Source organism: Equus quagga, chromosome 7 (genome assembly GCF_021613505.1).
Source record: "Equus quagga isolate Etosha38 chromosome 7, UCLA_HA_Equagga_1.0, whole genome shotgun sequence".
NCBI lineage: Eukaryota > Metazoa > Chordata > Mammalia > Perissodactyla > Equidae > Equus > Equus quagga.
The window spans coordinates 383000-404519 of record NC_060273.1 but is presented as its reverse complement, the minus strand read 5'-3'; the positions used below and the strand labels follow the sequence as shown (position 1 = coordinate 404519).

The 21520-nt window shown below is 54.4% G+C and overlaps 2 protein-coding genes across 6 annotated transcripts; both read right to left on the bottom strand.

The window, feature by feature from the left end:
• Positions 1-2347: 2347 nt before the first annotated feature.
• Positions 2348-9205, bottom strand: DECR2 (2,4-dienoyl-CoA reductase 2). 5 transcript variants are annotated; one of them, XM_046668028.1, is made up of 9 exons: positions 8914-9205; positions 8314-8382; positions 7420-7471; positions 6666-6801; positions 5297-5421; positions 5120-5219; positions 4819-4923; positions 4091-4305; positions 2348-2987 (listed from the first exon to the last, which is right to left on the bottom strand). In XM_046668028.1, the coding sequence occupies exons 1-8, from the start codon at positions 8991-8993 to the stop codon at positions 4091-4093; spliced, it is 882 nt and encodes a 293-aa protein (XP_046523984.1). In that variant the 5' UTR covers positions 8994-9205; the 3' UTR covers positions 2348-2987. The 5 variants fall into 5 exon arrangements, with proteins under 5 accessions (XP_046523984.1, XP_046523985.1, XP_046523987.1 ...); XM_046668029.1 differs by having other exon boundaries at positions 5126-5219; positions 8914-9204; XM_046668031.1 differs by lacking the exon at positions 4091-4305.
• Positions 9206-10193: 988 nt separating this feature from the next.
• Positions 10194-14201, bottom strand: NME4 (NME/NM23 nucleoside diphosphate kinase 4). Its single transcript, XM_046666825.1, has 5 exons — positions 14060-14201; positions 12756-12889; positions 12402-12503; positions 12189-12301; positions 10194-11633 (listed from the first exon to the last, which is right to left on the bottom strand). The coding sequence occupies exons 1-5, from the start codon at positions 14148-14150 to the stop codon at positions 11510-11512; spliced, it is 564 nt and encodes a 187-aa protein (XP_046522781.1). The 5' UTR covers positions 14151-14201; the 3' UTR covers positions 10194-11509.
• Between the last annotated feature and the right edge of the window lie 7319 nt (positions 14202-21520).

Below are 21520 nucleotides of genomic sequence, written 5' to 3'. Positions count from 1 at the left end.
ACCAGTTCCCCTCCCCCTGCTTGAGCTGGGACGTCCATCTTCTCCTGCCCTGGCCCATCGCAGCTCGGGCTCTTGGGCCTTTGGATTCGGACTGAATTACACCACCGGCTCTCGTGGGTCTCCCGTTTGCAGACGGCGGATGGCCGGACTTGTCAGCTTCCATGACTTCATGAGCCAATCCCTATAATAAATCTCTTCCTATTGGTTCTGTCTCTCTGGAGAACCCTGACTAATACAGGAATCAAAGGCTTGTTCCTGAAAACTGCTTTCCAGACTCTTCTGTCCTCCTGGAGCTAAGCCACTGTTGAGTCCCAGGAGATGGATTTTTTTAACCAGACCCCCTGCTGGACCATGCTCACACCTCCACTGTGCATCCCAGCCATCAAAGGCAGCAGAGACTGGTCATCCTAGCTGGCGGGACATGGTCCCTCCTCGGCCACGCCCACCCCAGGGCCTCCCCAGGGGAGGACAACAGCCCAAGCTCTCTGGCACGTGGGGGTCTCATGATTGCCTCCGCCTCTCACTGGCCATGCCTCCCTAGGAGCTGCTTTCAGTGTTGTTTTCCCCCGCAGCAGCACCATAAGGACCCATTTGCATGCCTTGCTGGTGGACTTGATGCCGTCACATTCTGGTCTCCGTGACAACAAGGAGCACCTTTAAATAGCAAGTGACGCTCCTTCTACCAGGTGGCCTCCCAGCTGGGATGGTCCTGGGGCCTCCCTGCCACTCCCTTGCTGTATGGGAAGGGGCGGTCTCTTTTCATAGAATGAAGGGACAGGGAAGTGTGGGCATCTGGGGCAGAGGGCTCCAGCGCACGCTCTTATGGTGGCAGGAACTGACTGGGAGCAAACCAGGACCTTGTGGGGTAAGGCAGCTCTTTTGGGGACCGGGCTGTGTCTGAGTACGTCCCCTCCCACCAGAGAAGCAGACGCCCTCTCCTGGCCTCACGGTGGGCTCCACCTGCCTGAGGACGGAGGGTCCGAGGATTCGGAGGCAGCATTTTCTGAACTCTTCGCAGAAAAAGACAAGAAGGAAACACACCTCCTACCTCTAAATGACCCGATCATCAGCAGTTCTTTCTGAGTGTCTCCCTTTTCCTTCTAAAAACTTTCGCAAAGTCCAACAAATAGATTTTTTTATAGTAAAAAGATTATTTTTCAAGGAAATGCATTTCCTGGCAAAACTCTAGCACCCGTGCTTATGCAAATGGGCAGAACAGACAGGGAGTCCGGAACCGTGTGCCCAGCCAGGGGGCCAGCCGACAGCTTTGAGCAGCTCCACACAAATGGCTCAGCAGAGCTTTTAACAAACAGCACAGGAAACAAGCCCCGGGGGTCCACGTGACTCTCTTAGGTCCTAGCCTGGATGTCATCGAAGGACCAAACGAGGGGCCAGAATGTCCCCACGCCCATGGGCCTGAGGGAGGGTGCTGATGACGAGAGGGACTGGTCACCTGGAGGGCCCAGAACGTCAGTCCCCAGATGACTGAGCACTAACTCAACTGGATGTCCCAGCAGAGGACGGACTCCAGGGCAGGCGGTGAGCCGTCCCAGCCCATGTCACCAGAGGCCGACAGAGATCCCATTGGTAGCCCACACACCCTGGTGAGGGGACCCAGGACACCAGCCCTGGGGTGTGGGGGCTCAGACACGCTTCTCTGGCCCCCCTGGTTTGACTTCCCTTTGCCGAGCAAAGGTCTTGAAGTGGGAGAGCAAGGAAGGGAAGACAGAGCCTGAAATGCCCCCTTCTCTCCACTTAGGCGGCAGGGGCCACCTCGGCACCCACTGGACGCGGCAGGAGGAGAAAGGAGGCTGGCCCCTGAGCCAGGATTGGGGGACATCCCAGCAGCTTGGCTGCATCCCCACCCTCGAGGGAGCTCTGGAAATGCTGGCCTCCCCCTGCAGACACCCAGGTGGTGTGGGCAAGTCGGCAGGCCAACCTCACTGCTTGGTCATCCCTGCCCGTGCACCCAGGAGATGGGGCCATGGGGAGGGAACGTGGACGCAGCACGGCTCCCTAAGGAAGGGCCAGCCTCTGCTTCAGACGCACTGCTGGGATTGTCAGCTTCCTCATCTTGGCTGTGTGGGAGGTCCCAGGGGGAGCCCTGGGGGAGGCGTCAGTCTGTGTGGAGAAGCCAGAGCTGGTGTATTGAACATGCAGAATGTGTACGTATTCTGAATACGCATTAAGAAGATGCAGATTATGACCTGCAGAATGAGGGGGTACAAGCCACCCACATGGGTGGGCGGGTAGCTCCCTCAGCATCCGAGCTCCCACTTTGGGGAAGTGAAACTCATAGGGTCATTCTGATTGAAGGCACAGATTCAACACACTCACACAAAGGAAGTACAGTCACAGGATTTATTACTTATAGATCCCAGAATGGGGGGGGGGGGGGGGCAATGAGCCAGGGAAGGGCAGTCCTCCCATCCCAGGTCACGAGGGAGCAGGAGATAGAGAGCAGAGCAGCAAGCACCTGTCACGTATACGGTGGTTGGGGCAGAGGTCATTAACTTCCCATGGCCTTAACTATAAATATTACTTTATTTTTTAAAAGATTGGCACCTAACATCTGTTGCCAATCTTCTTTTTCTCTTCTTCTTCTTCTCCCCAAAGCCCCCTAGTACATAGTTGCATACTCTAGTTGTGGGTCCTGAAGCAGAGAGTGCGAACTTAACCACTCGGCCCCGGGGCCGGCACCAAAAATGGTTATTTTAAAAGGTGCCCCGGGGAAGGCAAAGCAGGAATTTATGGCGGGAATCCTAAGCTCAGGCCCTTCTGTGAGCAGGCCGTCACACTGTGAAATGCAGAGGCAGAGACTCAGAACAGCAGTTTTCTCGTTACAGCTTCCCAGGAATCCAAGAGTGAGCTGCGGACCAGCTTCCCCTTCAGGACGCCTCCTTTGCTTCAGGCATCCAGAGGCTGCCAGAAATGCCAGCACATGCCAGGGTCATGCGGGAGGACCGAGGGGCACCAGCGCCCGCCTCCTGCACAGCAGAGGGGAAGCAGCCGTGAGCGGCCAGGCCAGGGCAGACAGGATGCTGCAGCTCTGCATCAGCGCCTGGCAAGGGCAGTGGGCAGCCAGGCTTTGTGCACCTCCTGGGGTGCAGACAACAGCAGCCCCCTCTGCCCTTTCCCAGAGCTCTCCAAGATGAGCGCTCCTCACTCCAGTGACTGGGTGCCAGCCCAAGGCCCAGACCCTCCCGCCACCTGGTTGCCCACATGCCACTGGCACTGAGGATGTGTCTGCTGGCCACTGGCCCACAGAGGGCCTCAGAAGAGGGACTTCTCAGCACCACCTGTGCCCATCAACAAACCACCCCCAGGGAGGATGGGGGTCAGCACTGAAGCCTGCTCCAGCCATGGCTTCACAGTGTGACCGAATGCTGTGAGCTCCTCGGTGTCCCTCCACCACACCTGCCCCCTTGGATGGGGCAGGAGTCAGCCAAAGTCCCAGAACATTCCTGCCACCACCCTGCAATGGGAGTCCAGGAGGCTTGGGGGCAGAGGGGCTCAGAGGCACAGGAGGTCCCCATGAGGCAGGGCACACCTCCTCAGCCTTCCCAGAGGCTGCTGCTGCTCAGAGAACCAGGATAAGCGGCCTCGTGGGCCGGCTACACCACTGGGATTGCTGGGGGAGGAGGGGAAAGCAGAGAGCCAAAGCACCCTCCCCTGCCCCAGGGACCCAACAGGCCCTCAGGCCTCCCTCAAGGGTCCCCCAGGGCAGGTCTTGGAGAGCAAGGGGCTCCCTCTGCTGTGAGCAGGCCATGCCTGTCCCCATTTGCAGGGAGGCCCTGAGGTCTGGGTGCAGCTGTATAGGGCTAGGCCCCCTCCCGGCACCACCTGTCAGCCCAGGAAGACCCCTCCCCAGCCTTGCCTACACTTGGCCTGGTCTGTTCGGTAGTGTAAACCCCGACGTGTCCAAGAACACGTCTAGGAATACACCCAAGGAATTGAGGGGAAACACGTCTAGGAATACACCCAAGGAATTGAGGGGAAACACACAGTGACCATTCGCCCACCGGCCAGGGGTTTAGGGAAGGGGGCCAAGGACACACGTGACCCCCAGAAGGTGGGAGTGGGACATCACCTAGAGCTTAGCAGAGGATGCAAAATCCGCCAGCAACTTGACATCATTAGGGAATGTCAGCCACACCCCGCCATCAACCACCAGCAAGGCCCCGGTCACGTAGGATGCCAAAGGGCTGGCCAGGTAGAGAACACTGTGGGCGATCTCCGTCTTGTTCCCCAGCCTCTGCAGGGGGCTGGCCAGGACGTTCTCCCTCATGCTGGCCCGGGAGCCACCTGGGAGGGCAGCCCGAAGCTCAGTCTCTGTGAGCCCCAGGACCCCAGGCCATACACCCTCCCCTGCCCAGTTTTCCCTAAACCTCATCCGGGAGTGTTGGGGGCACTGTTAGCATCATCCTGGCAGAGCAGGAACAGGCCATATATACAGTAACACCCCCACAGAACCAGCACAGGGGTTTTTGACGTACACCCTGCCAAGGTTCTGGAAGCTTCAGTGGGTGCCCCACTTTGTGTCCAGCTCACGTATCACGGCCAGCAGCCCTGTGGCCTCTACCTCAAGGGAGCAGCTATCCAAGTCCAGGTGACCATTAGTCCATCACGGGTGTGCACTAACTAAGAATGACCCTGACTCGGCTTGGGGACAGATTCTTTGCCAGCCCTGGGGAGCTGAAGACTGGGCACTTATCCTGGGCCTGTCCCAGCCATGCAGGAGGGAAGCCCTGCAAAGGCACTGTGTGGCCTGTGACCGAGGAGCATCTGTGGAGGGCCTGGGCTCCCCGAGAGCCTTACCCAGCCGCCGCAACCCCTCCGTGCCGCTGATGGGGCCGGGGGCAAGGCTGTTGACACGGATGTTTTGGGGACCCCACTCCACAGCCAAGTGCCGGGTCATTGCATCTGCATGGAAGGAAGGGAGAATGCAGCACTGCTGTGCCTTCTGGGGTGGCCCAGGTGTGAGCTAGTGCTCAGGGGCAGAGCCTGGCCATGCCACGGCCCATCGCTGGGCTCAGCTTCACTTGGATACTGCCAGCCTCCAGGGACAGGCAGGAGAGGGACCCAATGGGAACCCAGGTGGGCAGATCAGAGGGGGCACCCGTACCCACAGCCGCCTTGGCTGAGCCTGCATGCACTTGGAGCATCTGCCCCCGGGCACCCAGGGTCGCAGTGATGTTCACAATCACCCCTCCATGGTCCTGCAACACACGGGGTAGGGGACAGGGCATGAGCGGGTGGTCAGAAGAAGGGAGGCCTCGGCCGCAAGGACACACACCCGGAAAAACTTCTCGTAGAGCACGCGAGACATGTTGAAGGTGCCCAAGGTGTCGATGTCCATCACAGTCTTGAAGGCATTGAAGGACAACGCGCTGGCGGGGCACAGGAAGTTTCCAGCTGCACCTGCAGGGTGGAAGGAGACCGCTGATGGTGCCGGAGCCCCGGGCAGTTAGAGCATCTGGACCTTCAGGGTGGTCCAGCCTGGACAGGGAAGGAGACCCGGGCATTTGGGCAAATTCCTGAATAACAGATGTTATAAGTTGAACTGTGTCCCTCAAAAGATGTGTTGATCTCCTAACCCCTGGTACCCATGAATGTGACCTTCCAGGTATTTGGAAATACCATCTTTGCAGTTGTGGTCAAGTTAAAATCAGATCATCCTGAATTACGGCAGGCCTAAACCCAAGACTGGTGTCCTTGCAAAAAGAGGAGAGGACAGACACACACAGGGAGAAGGCCACATGAAGGAGGCAGAGACTGGAGTGACGCCCAGGACTGCGGGCCACACCAGGAGCTACTAGAAAGGCCTGGAACAATCTCCCCCGGAGCCTGCACAGGGCGCAGCCCTGCGGACACCTGGGTTTCGGACGTCTGGCCTCCAGACTGTGAGGCAGTGTATTTCTATTGCTTTAAGCCACCCAGCTGGTGGTGCTTCGTCAGCCAAAGGAAACCAACACCCCTGATGTTTTTTGGGTTTTTTTGAGGAAGATGAGCCCTGAGCTAACATCTGCTGCCAGTCCTCCTCTTTTTGCTGAGGAAGCTGCCCCTGAGCTAACATCCATGTCCATCTTCCTCTGCTTTATATGTGGGATGCCTGCCACAGCATGGCTTTTGCCAAGCAATGCCATGTCTGCACCTGGGATCCGAAGCAGCGACCTGCGGGCCACCGAAGCGGAATGTGCGCACTTAACCGCAGTGCCACGGGGCTGGCTCCCACCCCTGATATGTTTAAAAGGGAATTTCAGCAAAGAATGAACCTTGATGGAAACTATGACTAGAGTTAACAATATATATCAATATTGGTTCATCAATTCTAACAAATGCACGATGTTAATAATGGGGGACACTGTGGAATTCTACGTACTATCTGCTCAATTATTCTGCAAATCTAAAACTGTACTAAAAAAACAAAATTTATCATTTTTTCTTTTTTAGGCGGAATTTCAGGACACCAGAGTGCCACTGACTGATTCAGCTGAGTTCACGGGGCATCCAGGTGAGCCATGCCTGCAGTGACCCAGAAGGAGCAGAGCTAGGCCAAGACAGTGGCCTGGAGTCTGGGACAACAGTTCTGGGGGCTCCAAACAGAGAGGTTCACTCTTTGGCAACCCAGCAGCAGCCCCCTGGCCTCGCCCACAGCAACTCACAGTTAATGAGAATGTTGATTTTCCCAAACTCCTTCAGTGCCTGGTCCACGGCAGCCATGATGGCTGGGGGGGCTCGGACGTCCAGAGATAAAGGCAAGCACCGCTGGCCGGTGGCAGCAACCAACTTCCTGGCAGCCTAGAAGCCGGACAGAGGTGGGCAGCAGCCGAGTGGCTTTGGCCGGCAGGGACAGCCTGTCAGAGTCTGGCGGGGATGTGTCTAGGTTTTACCGGGAGGCCGAGGTTTGCTGCTGGACCTTGCTCTGGGGAGGCGCAGCAGGCAAGTGGCCACTCCCTGGGGTCACGACCCCTGGTGGACATTTCTAAGACATCCCACACTCTCTCCCTCCCGCTTGCCCCATGATCCTCCGTCCACATCACCCTCCAGGCCACTGTTCACAGGTCATAGGTCCATAGCAGCTCCAGCTGACTTTCAGTTCTTGGCTAGAGACCAGCGGTGGCAGTGTGAGACTCTCGTCCCAGGTGAGGACCACCCTCATAACCCTGGGGAGCCCAGAGATCTCCCTTGGGGCCACAGTACCACCCAACATGAGGGCCCCCTCACAGGACCCAATGATTAGATTTACACAAAAAAACACAAAAGTTTCCCTGAGAGGCCACTTCCATTGAAGCTCCATATGTGGGAGAGGAGCAGGCTTTGGTGTCACCATCCTCTGGGCCTAGGAACCTCCAGGCCCAGGCTCCAGGCCCATACAGCCACCCATAGACAGGGTGGGCACAGGAGAGACCCCCTCACCGTTGACACTCTGGGAAGGCTTCTGCTAGCGATGACCGTGTGGCAGCCGTGCCTGCAAAGCCAGAGCGCAGGTGTGAAGGTGGCAAGGTGTGAGGGACACACCCAGGTGGACTCCTGCCTGGTGCTCTAAGCAGAGCTCCCTTCCCCCAGGGATCTCTTGGGCTGCAGCACCAGCCCAGGGCTGAAGGCACAGCTGGCAGAGGACACAGGGGCCTGAGCAGGGCTGAGCAACTGTGGTGGGACCTCAGGTGGGTGCCATCAGCACAGCTGGCCGTACTCTGCTGGAGAAGCAACACGCACAAAGCCACCAGCTAGGAATGCGAGCTCCCTCAGAACGGATGAATTCCCAAAACCTCGTCCAGTGGGACTCACCTCTCTGCTATGAAAAGCGGGGGCCCCGGGGGAAACTGGGGAAGGGTCCCTAGGATATCAACAGGCTCCCTCTCCCCCAAGGCTAGATTAACTCTGGGCCTCTCCCTGGGAGGGGTGGCAAGTTGCTGACGGGGGCCTGAGGTCACAGAACTTGTGTCCCAAGAGACACTATGCTCTGCACAGTGCCAGGGTCAACTCAGGCCCCCCAGACCCTGGCATGGTGAGGCCTCAGGGGGCCCTGCAGCAGAGTTCCCTCAACGTGTTGCACTGCCCTCTTTGTATAAACGTGGGTGCTGAGGCCAGAGTCGCACAGCCTCAACTAACCTCCAGGAGAAAACCCTGGAGTCCTGCCTCCCCCAAGACAGCATTTGACCTATTTCAGATGCTCCCCCATGGCCCATTGCCCAGAGGCGCTCCCACCACCCACCAGCATCCTGCCCAGGGATCCCAGGATCCAGCAGAATCCATGCAAGGAGAAGCAAGGGTCGGGAGTGGGCACGGAGCACACAGGGCAGTGCTCACCGCATGAAAATCTCAGCAATCCGGAACCCGATCCCAGAGCCACCACCTGTGATGAAGGCCACTTTGTCCCTGAGAGAAGAAGATGAAGAGAGTCTCTCTGTTAACTGAGGGGTGGTGGGACGCGGGTGGCTCTGGGAGGACTTTCACTCTCTGCACCTTATGAAATCCACATTGTTGACAAGAAGCATGGATGACTTTTGTAACAAGAAAATGAAACGTTGCTTTTTAAATCCTGCATTGCTAGGCTTTCTAGGTCTTCAGGAAAAAAATATTTCAACCTAAAATTCTCTATTCGGAAAGTTATCAATTAAGTGAGAAATGTTTTCAAAACGTACAAGTCTTTCCCCACCCACCCCTCTCTCCCAGGATTACCACTAAGAATACCCACCACCACTGGCCAAGACAATCGGACCGCGCTCTCAGCGGTGCAAAGATCAAAATACTGGAGCGCTCGCAACCCCAGGGCCACCTGGACATCTGGACAGTCTGGCCGCCGGGGCATGGGGTCCTCAGACATCCCGGTAAAACCGTAGTCCTAGCGCCACCTCCCCGGAGGCTGCGCCCTGGGCGCCCCGAGCCCCAGCCCCGCTCGTGCCTCACCGGAGCAGGTCGGGGCAGAAGAGGTGGCGGTACTCAGGGAGACAGTCGTCCTCTCCGACGTCGGGCGGCGGCTGGGCCATGGCGCTCGGCGCGCGCCGGGACGGCGAGAACGGCAGGCACCCGCCCGGGAGCGATCAGAGCAACGGCCTCGGCCTCCGGGACAGGCGGGTGTCTGGGGTCGTCCGCGCTCCGCCCCACTTGGCCCGGGTACGCGGAGCCACGCCCGCCGCCGTCGGCGCCTCTACTCGCCGCCGCCCACGCTTCCTCCAACCCCAGGACGCCCTGCCCACCGCCGCGCTCGCTCCGCCCAGGACGCCCCGCCCACTGTCGCCCTCCCCTCCGGGACGCCCCGCCCACCGCCGCCCTCTCTCCTCCGGGACGCCCCGCCCACCGCCGCGCTCCTTCTGCCCAGGACGCCCCGCCCACAGCTGCGCTCGCTCCGCCCAGGACGCCCCGCCCACCGCCGCCCACTCTCCTCCAGGACGCCCCGCCCACCGCCGCCCACTCTCCTCCAGGACGCCCCGCCCACCGCCGCCCACTCTCCTCCAGGACGCCCCGCCCACCGCCGCCCACTCTCCTCCAGGACGCCCCGCCCACCGCCGCCCACTCTCCTCCAGGACGCCCCGCCCACCGCCGCCCACTCTCCTCCAGGACGCCCCGCCCACCGCCGCCCACTCTCCTCTAGGACGCCCCGCCCACCGCCGCCCACCGCCGCACTCGCTCCTCCCTGGACGTCCCGCCCACAGTGGCCGCGCGGCCTGCTGGGACTGGAAGTCGGTCGGAGTACGGCGGAGAGCGCAGGCGCACTGCGCCCGGCAGGCTCCTGCCGTGGAGGCCTGGTGACCATCCCGCTCTCGGTTCGAGTCCCTTTGCCGAGATCGGGCGTGAGTGCCGTGGTCAGAGCTAGCTGGACTCAGCTGGCACGCGGTTCCTGGGTTAAGGCAGGGCTCGCAGACCGGCCCAAGGCCCCTCGGCTTTCCCCACCGCTCGGGGCTCAGCCGTGCATTTAAAACACGTGGTTGGGGGCGGTCAGCATCTCAGTGCCCTGGACATCTCCCTGCCTTGTTGCATCAACTTGATATAAGAGGAGCAGAGGGAAGGAGACGAGCCCAGAAAGCCACGGAAGCGAGGAAGCCTTTTCCCTTCAGAGTCAGCCTCGGTGCCAGTTCCTGAAATGACCCGTTTCATGGCCGATATGAAAGGTCAGGGCACTTCATCCCTGCCCCCAGGCGGAGGCACAGGTAGCAACCTGTCAACTTAAAAACAAATTAGCCTGCTAATTCATCTCAAAATGAGTTTATTTGGGAATAACCAAAAGAATTGCAACTTGGGATGTGCATGCTATCGCAAACCAAAAACAACTTCGGAAAACAAGGGAGGGAGCTGACTTTATATAGAAAAGGGGGAGTAGGGAGGGGCCGTCCTAAAGGAAAGTCCCCTGGGGGGAAGTAACAGTTCAGGGCAGTAACGCTTCTCATTGGCTGAGCTGGAGCGCTTCTCATTGGCTGGGCGGTCACCCGGTGAGGAGAGAAATCTTCCTTCAGTAGTAAAGTAGTTTTATTTACCATCCATGATGCAAGTGTCCCTCTCTTCCTGCTCGGTGTAATTGAGGATGTGATGGGGGTGTGAGCTCCCCCTACAGGCCCTCCCCACTCCAACTTAATTAAGGTTTCTGTGATTAATTTCCACAAACTGACGCTGTGAATCCAGGATCCAGGCATCCCTCACCAAGATGTCAAAAAGTGGAGTGAAGAGCAAGTCAACCTCAGCAGGTATAATGATGTGCAGAGTCCAGTACCTGTGATGAGTGACCACGGACACACCTGGCAACCAGGTGAGGTGTGATGTGTGTAGTGTCAACGTGACATGAAAACAACCACACAGCTCCAGGCAGCCTCAGCTACACAAGGCCATGAAGAGGAGGGGCCAAGATCACCAGGCTTTCTGCCCTGGGGGTGGTCTCACCCCACCCTCAGCCCCATGCACCCCCTGCACCTACCCCTTCCTGCCACCCTCCAGTCCTGCCCAAGGCAGGCAGCTCCTCCTTCAGCAGGATCAGAGTTGGGGCTGGGACAGCACCAGCTCAGGGGCTCTGCTTGGATTCCCCGATTTCAGGCTGGAGGTCTCTGAACCTCTGCCTGTCTCATACATTCAGCAAAGTTATTGGTTCCCTACTGGCGTGAGAGAGGGTAAGCTTCATTTCCACTCTCAACTGCTTACAACTCTGCATAAAGGCCTCCTTCCTACCTCAGAGATGGTGGAAGTCATAATGAGCGCTCCACTACCCCCCCCACACACACACACAGCACAGTGACCTTTTGGGGGAGGGGAGGTCACACTACCCTCTTTTGGAGACACCCCAAAGGTTGTCTGGCACTTTGGTAGAGAAAGGATTTGCTCCAGTCTCTTGCTGGCTTAAGATACTAAAAGGCACATTAGGTTGGTGGCTCAACCCCTCTGGGCTGGGCTGGGGCAGAAAGTGGACAGGGAGCTGGTCTGGGATAGATGGGCAGAGCGTGGGTGTGGGCTCAAGTTCTTGTCGACAGAGGTAGTTGGTCCTGGGTGGATGCTGGCGTGGCCGCGGGCAGCCTGAGCTTCAAGCCGGGTAGGCGCTGCTGTGGTGGCCTTCATCTGCCCAGTCCACCAGCTCGCCGCTCTGGAACCACAGCTGGATCTCTCTCTGGGCCCCCTCCACGGAGTCGCTGGCGTGGATGACATTTCTGTGCCAGGTGATAGGCAGCAGAGGTAAGGCACAGGCTTCAGTGTGCACTTTGGGGTTCCGGGGACAGTCTGCTGATCCCTTACTGTCTAGGGGAGCCAGCCGGGTGATTATGCGGCGAGGAAAGGAAGAGAGGGGGGACTGGAAAGCTGGGTTCCAGCCTGGCCTCAGCCTCTTACCCACAACGTCATGGCCAGCCCAGACTGTCTCTGGGAGCCCCATTTGCCCACCTGTCATCCCGTGCCAACCCCTGGGTGTATCTGGCAAGAAAGAGTCAGATAACAGGCCATGATGGCAGAGGATGTACACGACACATAGGGAATGCCTCATCACCTCCTGTGTGCGTGAAAGCACTTTGAAAAAACTGCACTAGCAAACGAGAGGTGTGACATCCCACCATCAGCAGTCTCTTCTGCTTTACCTTTGCCCAGCAAGACACCCAGGTCCCGTGGACCTGCCTTAGAAGCGGCCTGCCACCCCAAATGCAGGCCCTCCTCAACCCCTAGTGAGCTGGCCCATCAGCTCCAACCAGCCGAGTGTGTCAGGGCCCCTGTACCTGCTGATGTGGATGCTGAAGTCTCCCCGGATGGTGCCAGGGGCAGCCTCAGCCGCGTCAGTGTGCCCTATCATGGCCCTCGAGGTGCAGACCACATTAGGGCCCTCCCAGACCTGCAGCACACAGATAAATGAGGTTGGGAGAAGTGAGGCCACTAAGGGCTCCGTGGCTCTGGGCTCTGTCCGCCTCCACCCTACCACTGCCCCGCCATACCATGGCCACCACGGGCCCGGAGCTCATGTAGCTGATGAGGGCAGGGTAGAAGGGCTTCCTCCGAAGGTCGTGGTAGTGCTCAGCAAGGATGCTCTCTGGCGCCTGGGTGGCATTGGGGGAAGAGGTGAGAGGAGCCCCAAGAGAGGGACCCCCACAGGTCACTGGGGCAGTCACTGTGGTGTCCTGACCTCAGGGCACTTTGCAGATAACACCTAGATGGTCCAGCACGTCAGCCACAGGAGCACAGGACACATGCCTCCCCGCCCCCCGCCCCCTTCTACGGCTGAGGTCCATGAGAACCCCTCCCCCCGGTCCCCAGAGGGACACCCAGAGGCCCAGGCCGAGCCCTGGTACCTGCAGCATCTTCATCCCCACCAGCTTGAAGCCCCTCCGCTCAAAGCGCTGGATCACATCCCCAACAAGCCGCCGCTGCACCCCGTCTGGCTTCACCGCGACCAGGGTCCGCTCCCGGGTCCAGGAGGGCCCTCCTGTAGAAGACAGGGGGTCAGGGCTGCCGCCACTTCACCCTTTCCCGTCTCCCCGACCGGAGTTCCCCTGCCAGGGCCTAGGTGTCAGCTGGGCTTCAGAGTGTCTGGCTCTACCACAGCAGCTCTGGAGGGGAGGAGCTGCGGAGCATGGCACCGCCTGTCAGGGACAACGGGGGCAGTGGGTCCCCCAGGGCCTCCAGCCTGCCGCAGGGGCCATGGCTCCTCCCAGGCCATGGCTGAAGTTGCCCATGATGGAGCCAGTGTCCACTAGGAAGGCATCTTAAAGGGCTGGAGGCCCCAGGGAGGCAGAGCCCGGCTCAGTGGCCACCCGGAGGCCCAGAGATGCTGCACTGGAAAGAAAGCGAGACTCCAGAAGTTCCCAGGGATGGCACAGACACGTCCGAACCCCCAACCTGCCACATCGCGAGGGTCTGAGGGAACCCAGGAGAAGCGAAGGAAAGGCAGGAAGGAAAATTAACCACAACGTGTGCTGGGCCTGGAGAGCAGGCAGTAAGTGCCCACCACATCCTTTCACTGCTGGAGGACGCCCCACTGTCGTGTTTGCTCCCCCAAAACCCAGTGCCTGCCCCCCGCCCCCCCATCTAGCCTGGCCTGGCTTGTGCCGTGGAAGATAGCAGTTCGCTCTTTCCAGCGTTTGGGACACTACGACATCAGGCCCTCAGGACGCACGCCGTGGGCAGGCAGCTGGGGCAGGGGACCCGCTACAGACACGAGCCCCAGGGCTCCAGGCAGGGACACCCAGGCAGAGTTAGGGCCTGGACAAAACGCCCCGAGGAGCGGCTCCGTCGGGAGTGCTCACCTGCCGAGAACGACCCCCCTCAAGAGCCCCTGGTCCGCTCGACCCCCATCCCCACCCAGCGTGGCCACCACGCCTCTGGCTTCCTCCTGCTCCGGTGCCCTCGGGCCCCGCGGCCCCGAGACAACCTGGGGGCGGGCGAGGGGTGCGGGGGGGGCGGGCAGCGAGCGGCGGGGAGGGGCGTGCAGGGCCCCGGCCGCGGCGGCGGGACCCGAGCAAGGCCTCCCGGCGACTCAGGCGGGCGGCGGGGGTCCGGGTCCCCCGCCCCACGGCCCGCCGGCCCGCGCGCGCGCCAACAAAGGCCGGCGGCGCCCCGCCCGCTCCCTCCCCGCGCGGCGCGGCGCCCTACTCACCCGAGCTGGGGCGCGCGCGCAGGCTGGGCCCGGGGGCCCGCGGGCCGCACAGCAGCCCCCGCAGCGCTCCGCGTCCGAAGAGGCCGCCCATGACGCCCGCCGGGCCGGCCGCCGGCTGCGCGCGGGGTCGACCGAGCCCAAGGGGGAGGGACGGAGGGGGAGGGGCGGGGCGGGGCGGTGCCCGGCTTCAGGCCCCGCCTCCGGCCCGCCCCCCGGCCCGGCCCCCAGACCACGCCACCCTCAGTGCCTCCCCGACCCTACTCCCCTTGCAGGGCTCGTGGAGGTGTTTATTGTCAGTTTCTGTTAAAATCGGAAGAAAAAAAACATATAATAGTAATGAACCCAGCCTCGATTATGTTCGTCTTCATACCCACTAGGTCGTTAAACATCATTTTAGATATTTTTTATGGAGGGGCCCACGCGAGTGCCCCTGCGGCACGGTCCTGGACAGCGCGTCTCGCAGCTGCCTTTTCCCCGGACGTGGGGCTCGCTAGGGAATTACACTCTCACCTGGGTCGGAGGAAAGGCTGGAGGGTGCACCTGGATCGACAGGCAAGGTCAGACCAGGGCTCCTTAACCTCCGCTCAGTCCGAGCGTTTGGGTGGGGAAAAAATCTCCCCTTTATTACCGAGGGGCTTCTGACGTACCTACTGTTTGAAACACGAGGTCTCCTGCTCGATCTTATGTAGTGAGCTCTTGAAAAGGCATGCATGCTTTTTGATGCTGCTGTGAATGGAATTGTTTTCTTAATTTCTTTTTCAAAAAAATTTATTCTTATTATACTCTTTTTTTAATTTTTATTTTTTTAATTATTTATTTTTTTCCTTGAGGAAGATTGGCCCTGAGCTAACAGCTGTGCCAGTCTTCCTCTATTTTGTATGTGGGACACCACCACAGCGTGGCTTAATGAGCGATGCATAGGTCCATGCAGGGGGATCCCAGCCTGGGCGCAGGACAATGAAACAGAGCCTCTGAACTTAACCACTACACCACAGGAGCAGCCCCCTGATCTCTTAATTTCATTTTCAATTCTTCATTGCAAGTGTATAAAAAACAATTGATTTTTATATATTGATCTTGTATCCTGCAAGTTTGCTGAACTCATTTATTAGTTCTAATAGATTTTTAGTGGATTCCTTAGAATTTTCTACGTGCAAGATTATGTCATGTGGGAATAGAGATCATTTTACTTCTTTCCCAATCTGGATGCCTTTTACTTCATTTTCTTAGTTGCTCTGGCTGGACTCTCCAGTACAGGGCTGACTACAAGTAGCCTTCTTTTTTCACTGTCTTAAAGTGGGAAGTTAGGTTGTTGCTTTGAGATATTCTTTCTCTGTGTGGAAATCAATAAAAGAAACCTTAAGAAATATAGAGAAGGGTCTGCAGGGGGAGCTTTCACCACCATCACCCATCATCAACTACACCAAACAGGAACAGACAGGACACTTGCGTCTCCCACAGGAAGTACACCTACTTTACTCCTGAAGGAAGATTTCTCTGCCTGGCTGGCAACAGCTCAGCCAATGAGAAACGCTGCAGCCCAGCCAATCAGAAACACCACAGCCCAGCCAATCAGAAATGCTACAGCTCAGCCAATCAGAAATGCTGAAGCCCAGCCAATGAGAAAGACCACAGCTCAGCCAATCAGAAATGCTGCAGCTCAGCCAGTGAGAAGCCGGCCCTGAACTGTCACTCTTTCCCAGTGCACTTTCCTTTAGAACAGCCGGGGCCAACTCTCCCTTCCCTCTAGAAAGGCAGCTCCCTCCTTTGTTTTCTGGATTTGCCTATGGTTTGCCATAGCATGCCCATCCCAAATTGCAATTCTTTTGGCTATTCCCAAATAAACTCATTTTGAGGTAAAAAAAATAGGCAAATTGGCTTTTAAGTTGACAGTTGTTAGTATAGACTTTTGCAGCTATAAATTTCCCTCTAAACACTGCTTTAACTGTTATTCCCTAAGTTTTGATGTGTATGTCTTCAATTTCATTCATCTCAAAGTATTTTCTGATTTCCTATACTTATAGTCCTCTGAAAACTACATCATTGTTGAAAGAAATGAAACAAGATCTAAATAAATGGGGAAACATCCCATATTCATGGATTGGAAGACTCAACATTGTTGAGATGGCAATACACTCAAACTGATCTATAGATTCAACTCAGTCCATAGCAGAATCCTAGCTGAATTCTTTGTAGAAATTGATAAGCTGATCCTAAAGTTCAATGGGTTTGCAAGAGTCCCCAAATAGCCAGAAACTCCTGAAAAAGAACAAAGCAGGAAGACTCACACTTCCCTATTTCGCAACTGACTACAAAGCAACAATAATCAAGACAGTGTGGCACTGCACGAGGCTAGACGTATAGAGCAATGGCATAGGATGGAGAGTTCAGTAATACATCCATACATTTATAGTCAACTAATTTTGACGAGGGTGCCAAGACCATTTAATGAGGGAAAGAACAGTCTTTGCAACAAGTGGTGCTGGTACAACAGGACATCCACATGCAAACGAATGAAGTTGAACCCTTACCTCACATCATATTAAAAAGTTAACTCAGGGGCTGGCCCCGTGGCCAAGTGGTTAAATTCGCACGCTCCGCTTCAGTGGCCCAGAGTTTCGCTGGTTCAAATCCTGGGTGCAGACATGGCACTGCTCATCAAGCCAATGCTGAGGTGGCATCCCACGTGCCACAACTGGAAGGACTCACAACTAAAAAATATATACAACTATGTACTGGGGGGCTTTGGGGAGAAAAAGGGAAAAAAAAAAGTTAACTCACAGTGGATCAATGACCAAAATGTAAGTACTAAAACTATAAAACTCTTAGAAGAAAGTGTAGGAGTAAATCTTCATGACTTTGGATTTGGCAAAGGATTCTTAGATGTGACATCAAAAGCATGAGCAACAAAAGAAAAAAGATAAATTGGACTTCATAAAAATTAAAAACATTTGGGCCAGCCCTGGTGGCCTAGTGGTTAAGTTCAGCATGCTCCACCTCGGTGGCCCAGTTCCTGGACATGGATCTACACTGCTCTGTTAGTGGCCATGCTGTGCTGGTGGCCCACATACTGAAAAACGGAGGAAGATTGGCACAGATGTTATTTCAGGGCAAATCCTCCTCAGGAAAAAAAAATCAAAAACTTTTGTGCTTCAGAGGACACCATCAAGAAAGTACAAAGACTGGGCCGGCCCGGTGGCACAGCAGTTAAGTTCGCATGTTCCGCTGCAGCGACTCAGGGTTCGCCGGTTCAGATCCCGGGTGCGGACCTACACACTGCTGGTCAAGTCATGCTGTGGCAGGCATCCCACATATAAAATAGAGGAAGATGGGCACAGATGTTAGCTCAGGGCCAGTCTTCCTCAGCACAAAGAGGAGGATTGGCAGCAGATGTTAGCTCAAGGCTAATCTTCCTCAAAAAAAAAAAAAGAACAAAAACAACGCACAGAATGGGAGAAAACATTTGCAAAACATATCTGATAAGGGACTTGTATCTAAAATTTATAAAGAACTCTTAAAACAATAATAAAAAGATAGATGTTAGCTCAGGGACAATCTTACTCAGTAATAATAATAATAAAAAGACAAACAACCCAATAAAAAATGGGCAAAGGATCTAATAGATTTTTCTCCAAGGAAGGTATACAAATGGCCAGCAAGCACATGAAAAGATGCTCAACATCATTAGTCATCAGGGAAATACAAACTGAAAGCACGAGATACCACTTTATACCCGCCAGGATGGCTAGAACCAAGAGATCAGATACTAAAAAGTGTTGATGAAGATGTGGAGAAATTGGAATACTCCTACACTGCTGGTGGGAATGTAAAACATTGCAGCCACTTTGGAAAATAGTCTGGCAATTTCTCAAGTGATTAAATATAGAATTATATGATTCAACAATTTTACTCCTAGGTATATACACAAGAGTAATGAAAGCATATGTCCACAAATAACTTGTGCACAAACGTTTAGAATAGCAGTATTCACAACTGCCAAAAGATGGAAACAACCCAAAAGTCCATCAGCAAATGAATGGATAAAGAGAATGTGGTGCAGTCATACGACAGAATATTATTTGGCCATAAAAATGCATGAAGTGCCGGCTCAGGCTACAGCGTAGACGAACCTCGAAAACATTGTGCTCAGTGAAAGAAGTCAGTCACAAACGTCCACGTATTGTGTGATCCCATTTATATGAAAGTCCAGAATAGGGAAATAGAAAGAGACACAAAGAGGTTTAGTGGGTGCTTAAGGCTGGGGTGGGGAGTGGTGGGGAGGAAAGGCATAATTGCTTAAGGGTATGGAGTTTCTTTTTGAGGAGATGAAAACGTTCTGTGGTCATGGTTACATATATATGTGAATACATCAAAAATCATCGAATTGTAGACTCTAACATTTTCCCACTGTCCTCATCTGGGGTATGTTTCCAGGGAACCCAGCCTTCCGCAGGGAGATGGATACCAGACGGGGAAGCACTTTATGAACACATTTGAATACAGCGGAGCATAAACATGAGACTGTTTTTATTTCTCCGTCATGAGTTTCTCTGTTGCTGGCTCTCCTCTCACATTCATTACTGAATATGGAAGCACTTTATAAATACATCTGCATGGTTTTATTTCTCCATGACCACGCTTCTCTATTCTAGACTCTTCTCTCCCATCTCTTAAGGAGCAGATCTCATAGCTCTTAAATCATTTTCAGTTATTACAAGTCCATCTTAGTGTGGCTTAAAACCTCCACCTCATATCCATTTTAAGAGTCATTTTTGGGGGCCGGCCCCGTGGCCGAGTGGTTAAGTTCGCATGCTCCACTTCAGCGGCCCAGGGTCTCACCAGTTTGAATCCTGGGCACGGACATGGCACCGCTCATCAGGCCATGCTGAGGTGGCATCCCACATGCCACAGCTAGAAGGACCCACAACTAAAAATATACAACTACATACTCGGGGGCTTTGGGGAGAAAAAGGAAAAATAAAATCTTAAAAAAAATAAGACTCATTTCTTCCTCCCCCTGTGCCAGCCAGGTTTGCCCCAGGTGCCACTGGTCTGCAATGTCCCCTCTCTCCGAGCTCCATCTTTATCTGGTGTGATGGAGGGAGTGGCTTGTGCTCAGCCTGGCTGGATTCTGCCCCCAGTGTGGTCTCTGAGCAGCAGATGTGCAGGATTTTCTCGTCTCCTAGCTGCTCACATTGCAGCTTGTTCCTTGCAGGGCAGCCCTAGTTCCTTCTGAGATTTAGGACTATTTAGGCATCATGTCTCAGGCCCTGCACTCGGGGGCCCTTCAAATAAAGCCAGGCTCAGGGGCCACGGAGAGGTCAGTGGGTCTGCAGCCTTGTGAGGAGAAGGCAGTGGTCAACTGGTCTCACCTTGACCCACAGATGCACTGCAATCTCAATCAATGTCCCAACAGGATTGTTTTGTGGTCTTGACAAAGAGACTCAAAATATAATATGGAAATACAAAGGGCCAAACTAGCCAGACCCTCTGAAGAAGATAAAGAGGTGAGGGTCCATTTTGCCAGGTCTCAATCCTTCTTGTGTAGCTGTAATAATTCCACATATCAGCCTTGGTGTTGACAAATAGACGAATGGAACAGGATACAGAGCCCAGAGAAGGTACATACACGTATGAGGACCTAATATACGATTGCGGAACCACTGCAGAACAGTGGGGAAACACAAGTTTTTCCATAAATAGTGCTGGGTCAAGAGAGTATCTATATAGAAAAAAAAGACCTAATCTTGCATGCATAGACATAAATTTCAGGCAGATTGAAGACCTACATATGAAAGACAAATCTACAAAGCTTTTAGAAGATAGGAAAATATATTCACAACCTTCGTTGAGGAAGAATTTCTTTAGACACAAAAGGTACTAATCATAAAGGAAAAGACTGACAAATTCAACTATGTTAAAATTAAGAACTTCATAAAAAACATCATGAAGATATTAAAATGGCCAAAATTCAAAACACTGATAACACCAAACGCTGGCAAGGATGTGGAGCAACAGGGACACTCAATGAACGCTGGTGGGAATGCAAAATGGCGCCGCCACTTTGAGAGCTGATTCGGCAGTTTCTTAGAAAACTAAACACACACTTAGTGTATGATCCAGCAGTCATGCTCTTGGCACTTACTCAAATGAGCTGAAAACTTACGTCCACACAAAAATCTGCATACAGATGTTTATAGCAGCTTTATTCATAATTGCCAAAACTTTGGAACCAACCAAGATGTCCTTCAGCGGGTGAATGGATAAATTAACTGTAATCCGTCCATACAATGGGATACTATTCAGTGCTGCAAAGAAACGAGCTATCGAGCCATGAAATGACATACAGGAACCTTAAATGCATATTGCTAAGTGAGAGAAGCCAACCTGAAAAGGCTACATACTGTGTGATTCCAACTATAGGACATTCTGGAAAAGGTAACATGATGGAGACAGAGATCAGTGGTTCTTGGGGGTTAGGGGAGGGTGGGGATGAATAGGTGGAGTGCAGAGGGGTTTAAGGGCAGAGAAACTATTCTGTATGACACTGTAATGATGGATACACATCATTATACATTTGTCAAAATCCAGAATGTGCCACACCAAGAGAGAACCCTCACGTAAACTACGGACTGTGGCTAATAACAGCATCAGCGTAGGTTCGTCGATTGTAACACATGTACCACACTATCTAGGGCGGGATGTTGACAGTGGAGGAGGCTATGGTGTTTGGGGGCGGAAGAATATGGGAACTCTCTGTACTTTCCACTCAATTTTCCTGTGAACCTAAAACTTCCCTAAAAAATAAAATCTATTGAAAAACACACATAGACCATGAAGAAAGGAAAAATACAAGTTGCTGAATGAGAAAGGATGTTTCCGCCACCAAAAACCATACAGGTGAAGGGTCCTATTAGTAGAAACCAGTGAGTAAAAGACCAACGACTTACCAGGACAGCCCATGAATACTTGAAGATCCGCTTCTCCAAAAAAGGAAATCCCAGTGGCCAAGAAACACTTGCAAAGGTACTCAGCCTCAGAAGGAATCAGAGAAATGCAAATAAAATCTCAGTAAAACCCTCAGTCTGAAAATTCCAAATATTAGCAAGGAGGTGGACCGTCAAAACTCCTACGCTGCTAGTGACAATTTCGGTTGACAAAACCTGCGTTGGTAAGACGTTTGGAATTATGAAGAAAGTGAAAAGACAAGCTACAGAATGGGAGAAAACATCTGCAAATCCTATGACTGGTAAGAGTCTAGTATGAAGAATTTAAAAGAGAACTCTTACAGCTCAACAACCAAAAAACAACCTAGTTCACACTCTTACGAAACCCTCACCCCGTGAGCATGGGCTGTGCCCAGCGACTGCTCCTGACAATAGAATGCAGCAGGAGAGATGGGCGTCACGTCAAGATTTGGTTGCCAAGACTCTAGCTGCCTCTGCCTCTTTCTTTCTCTCT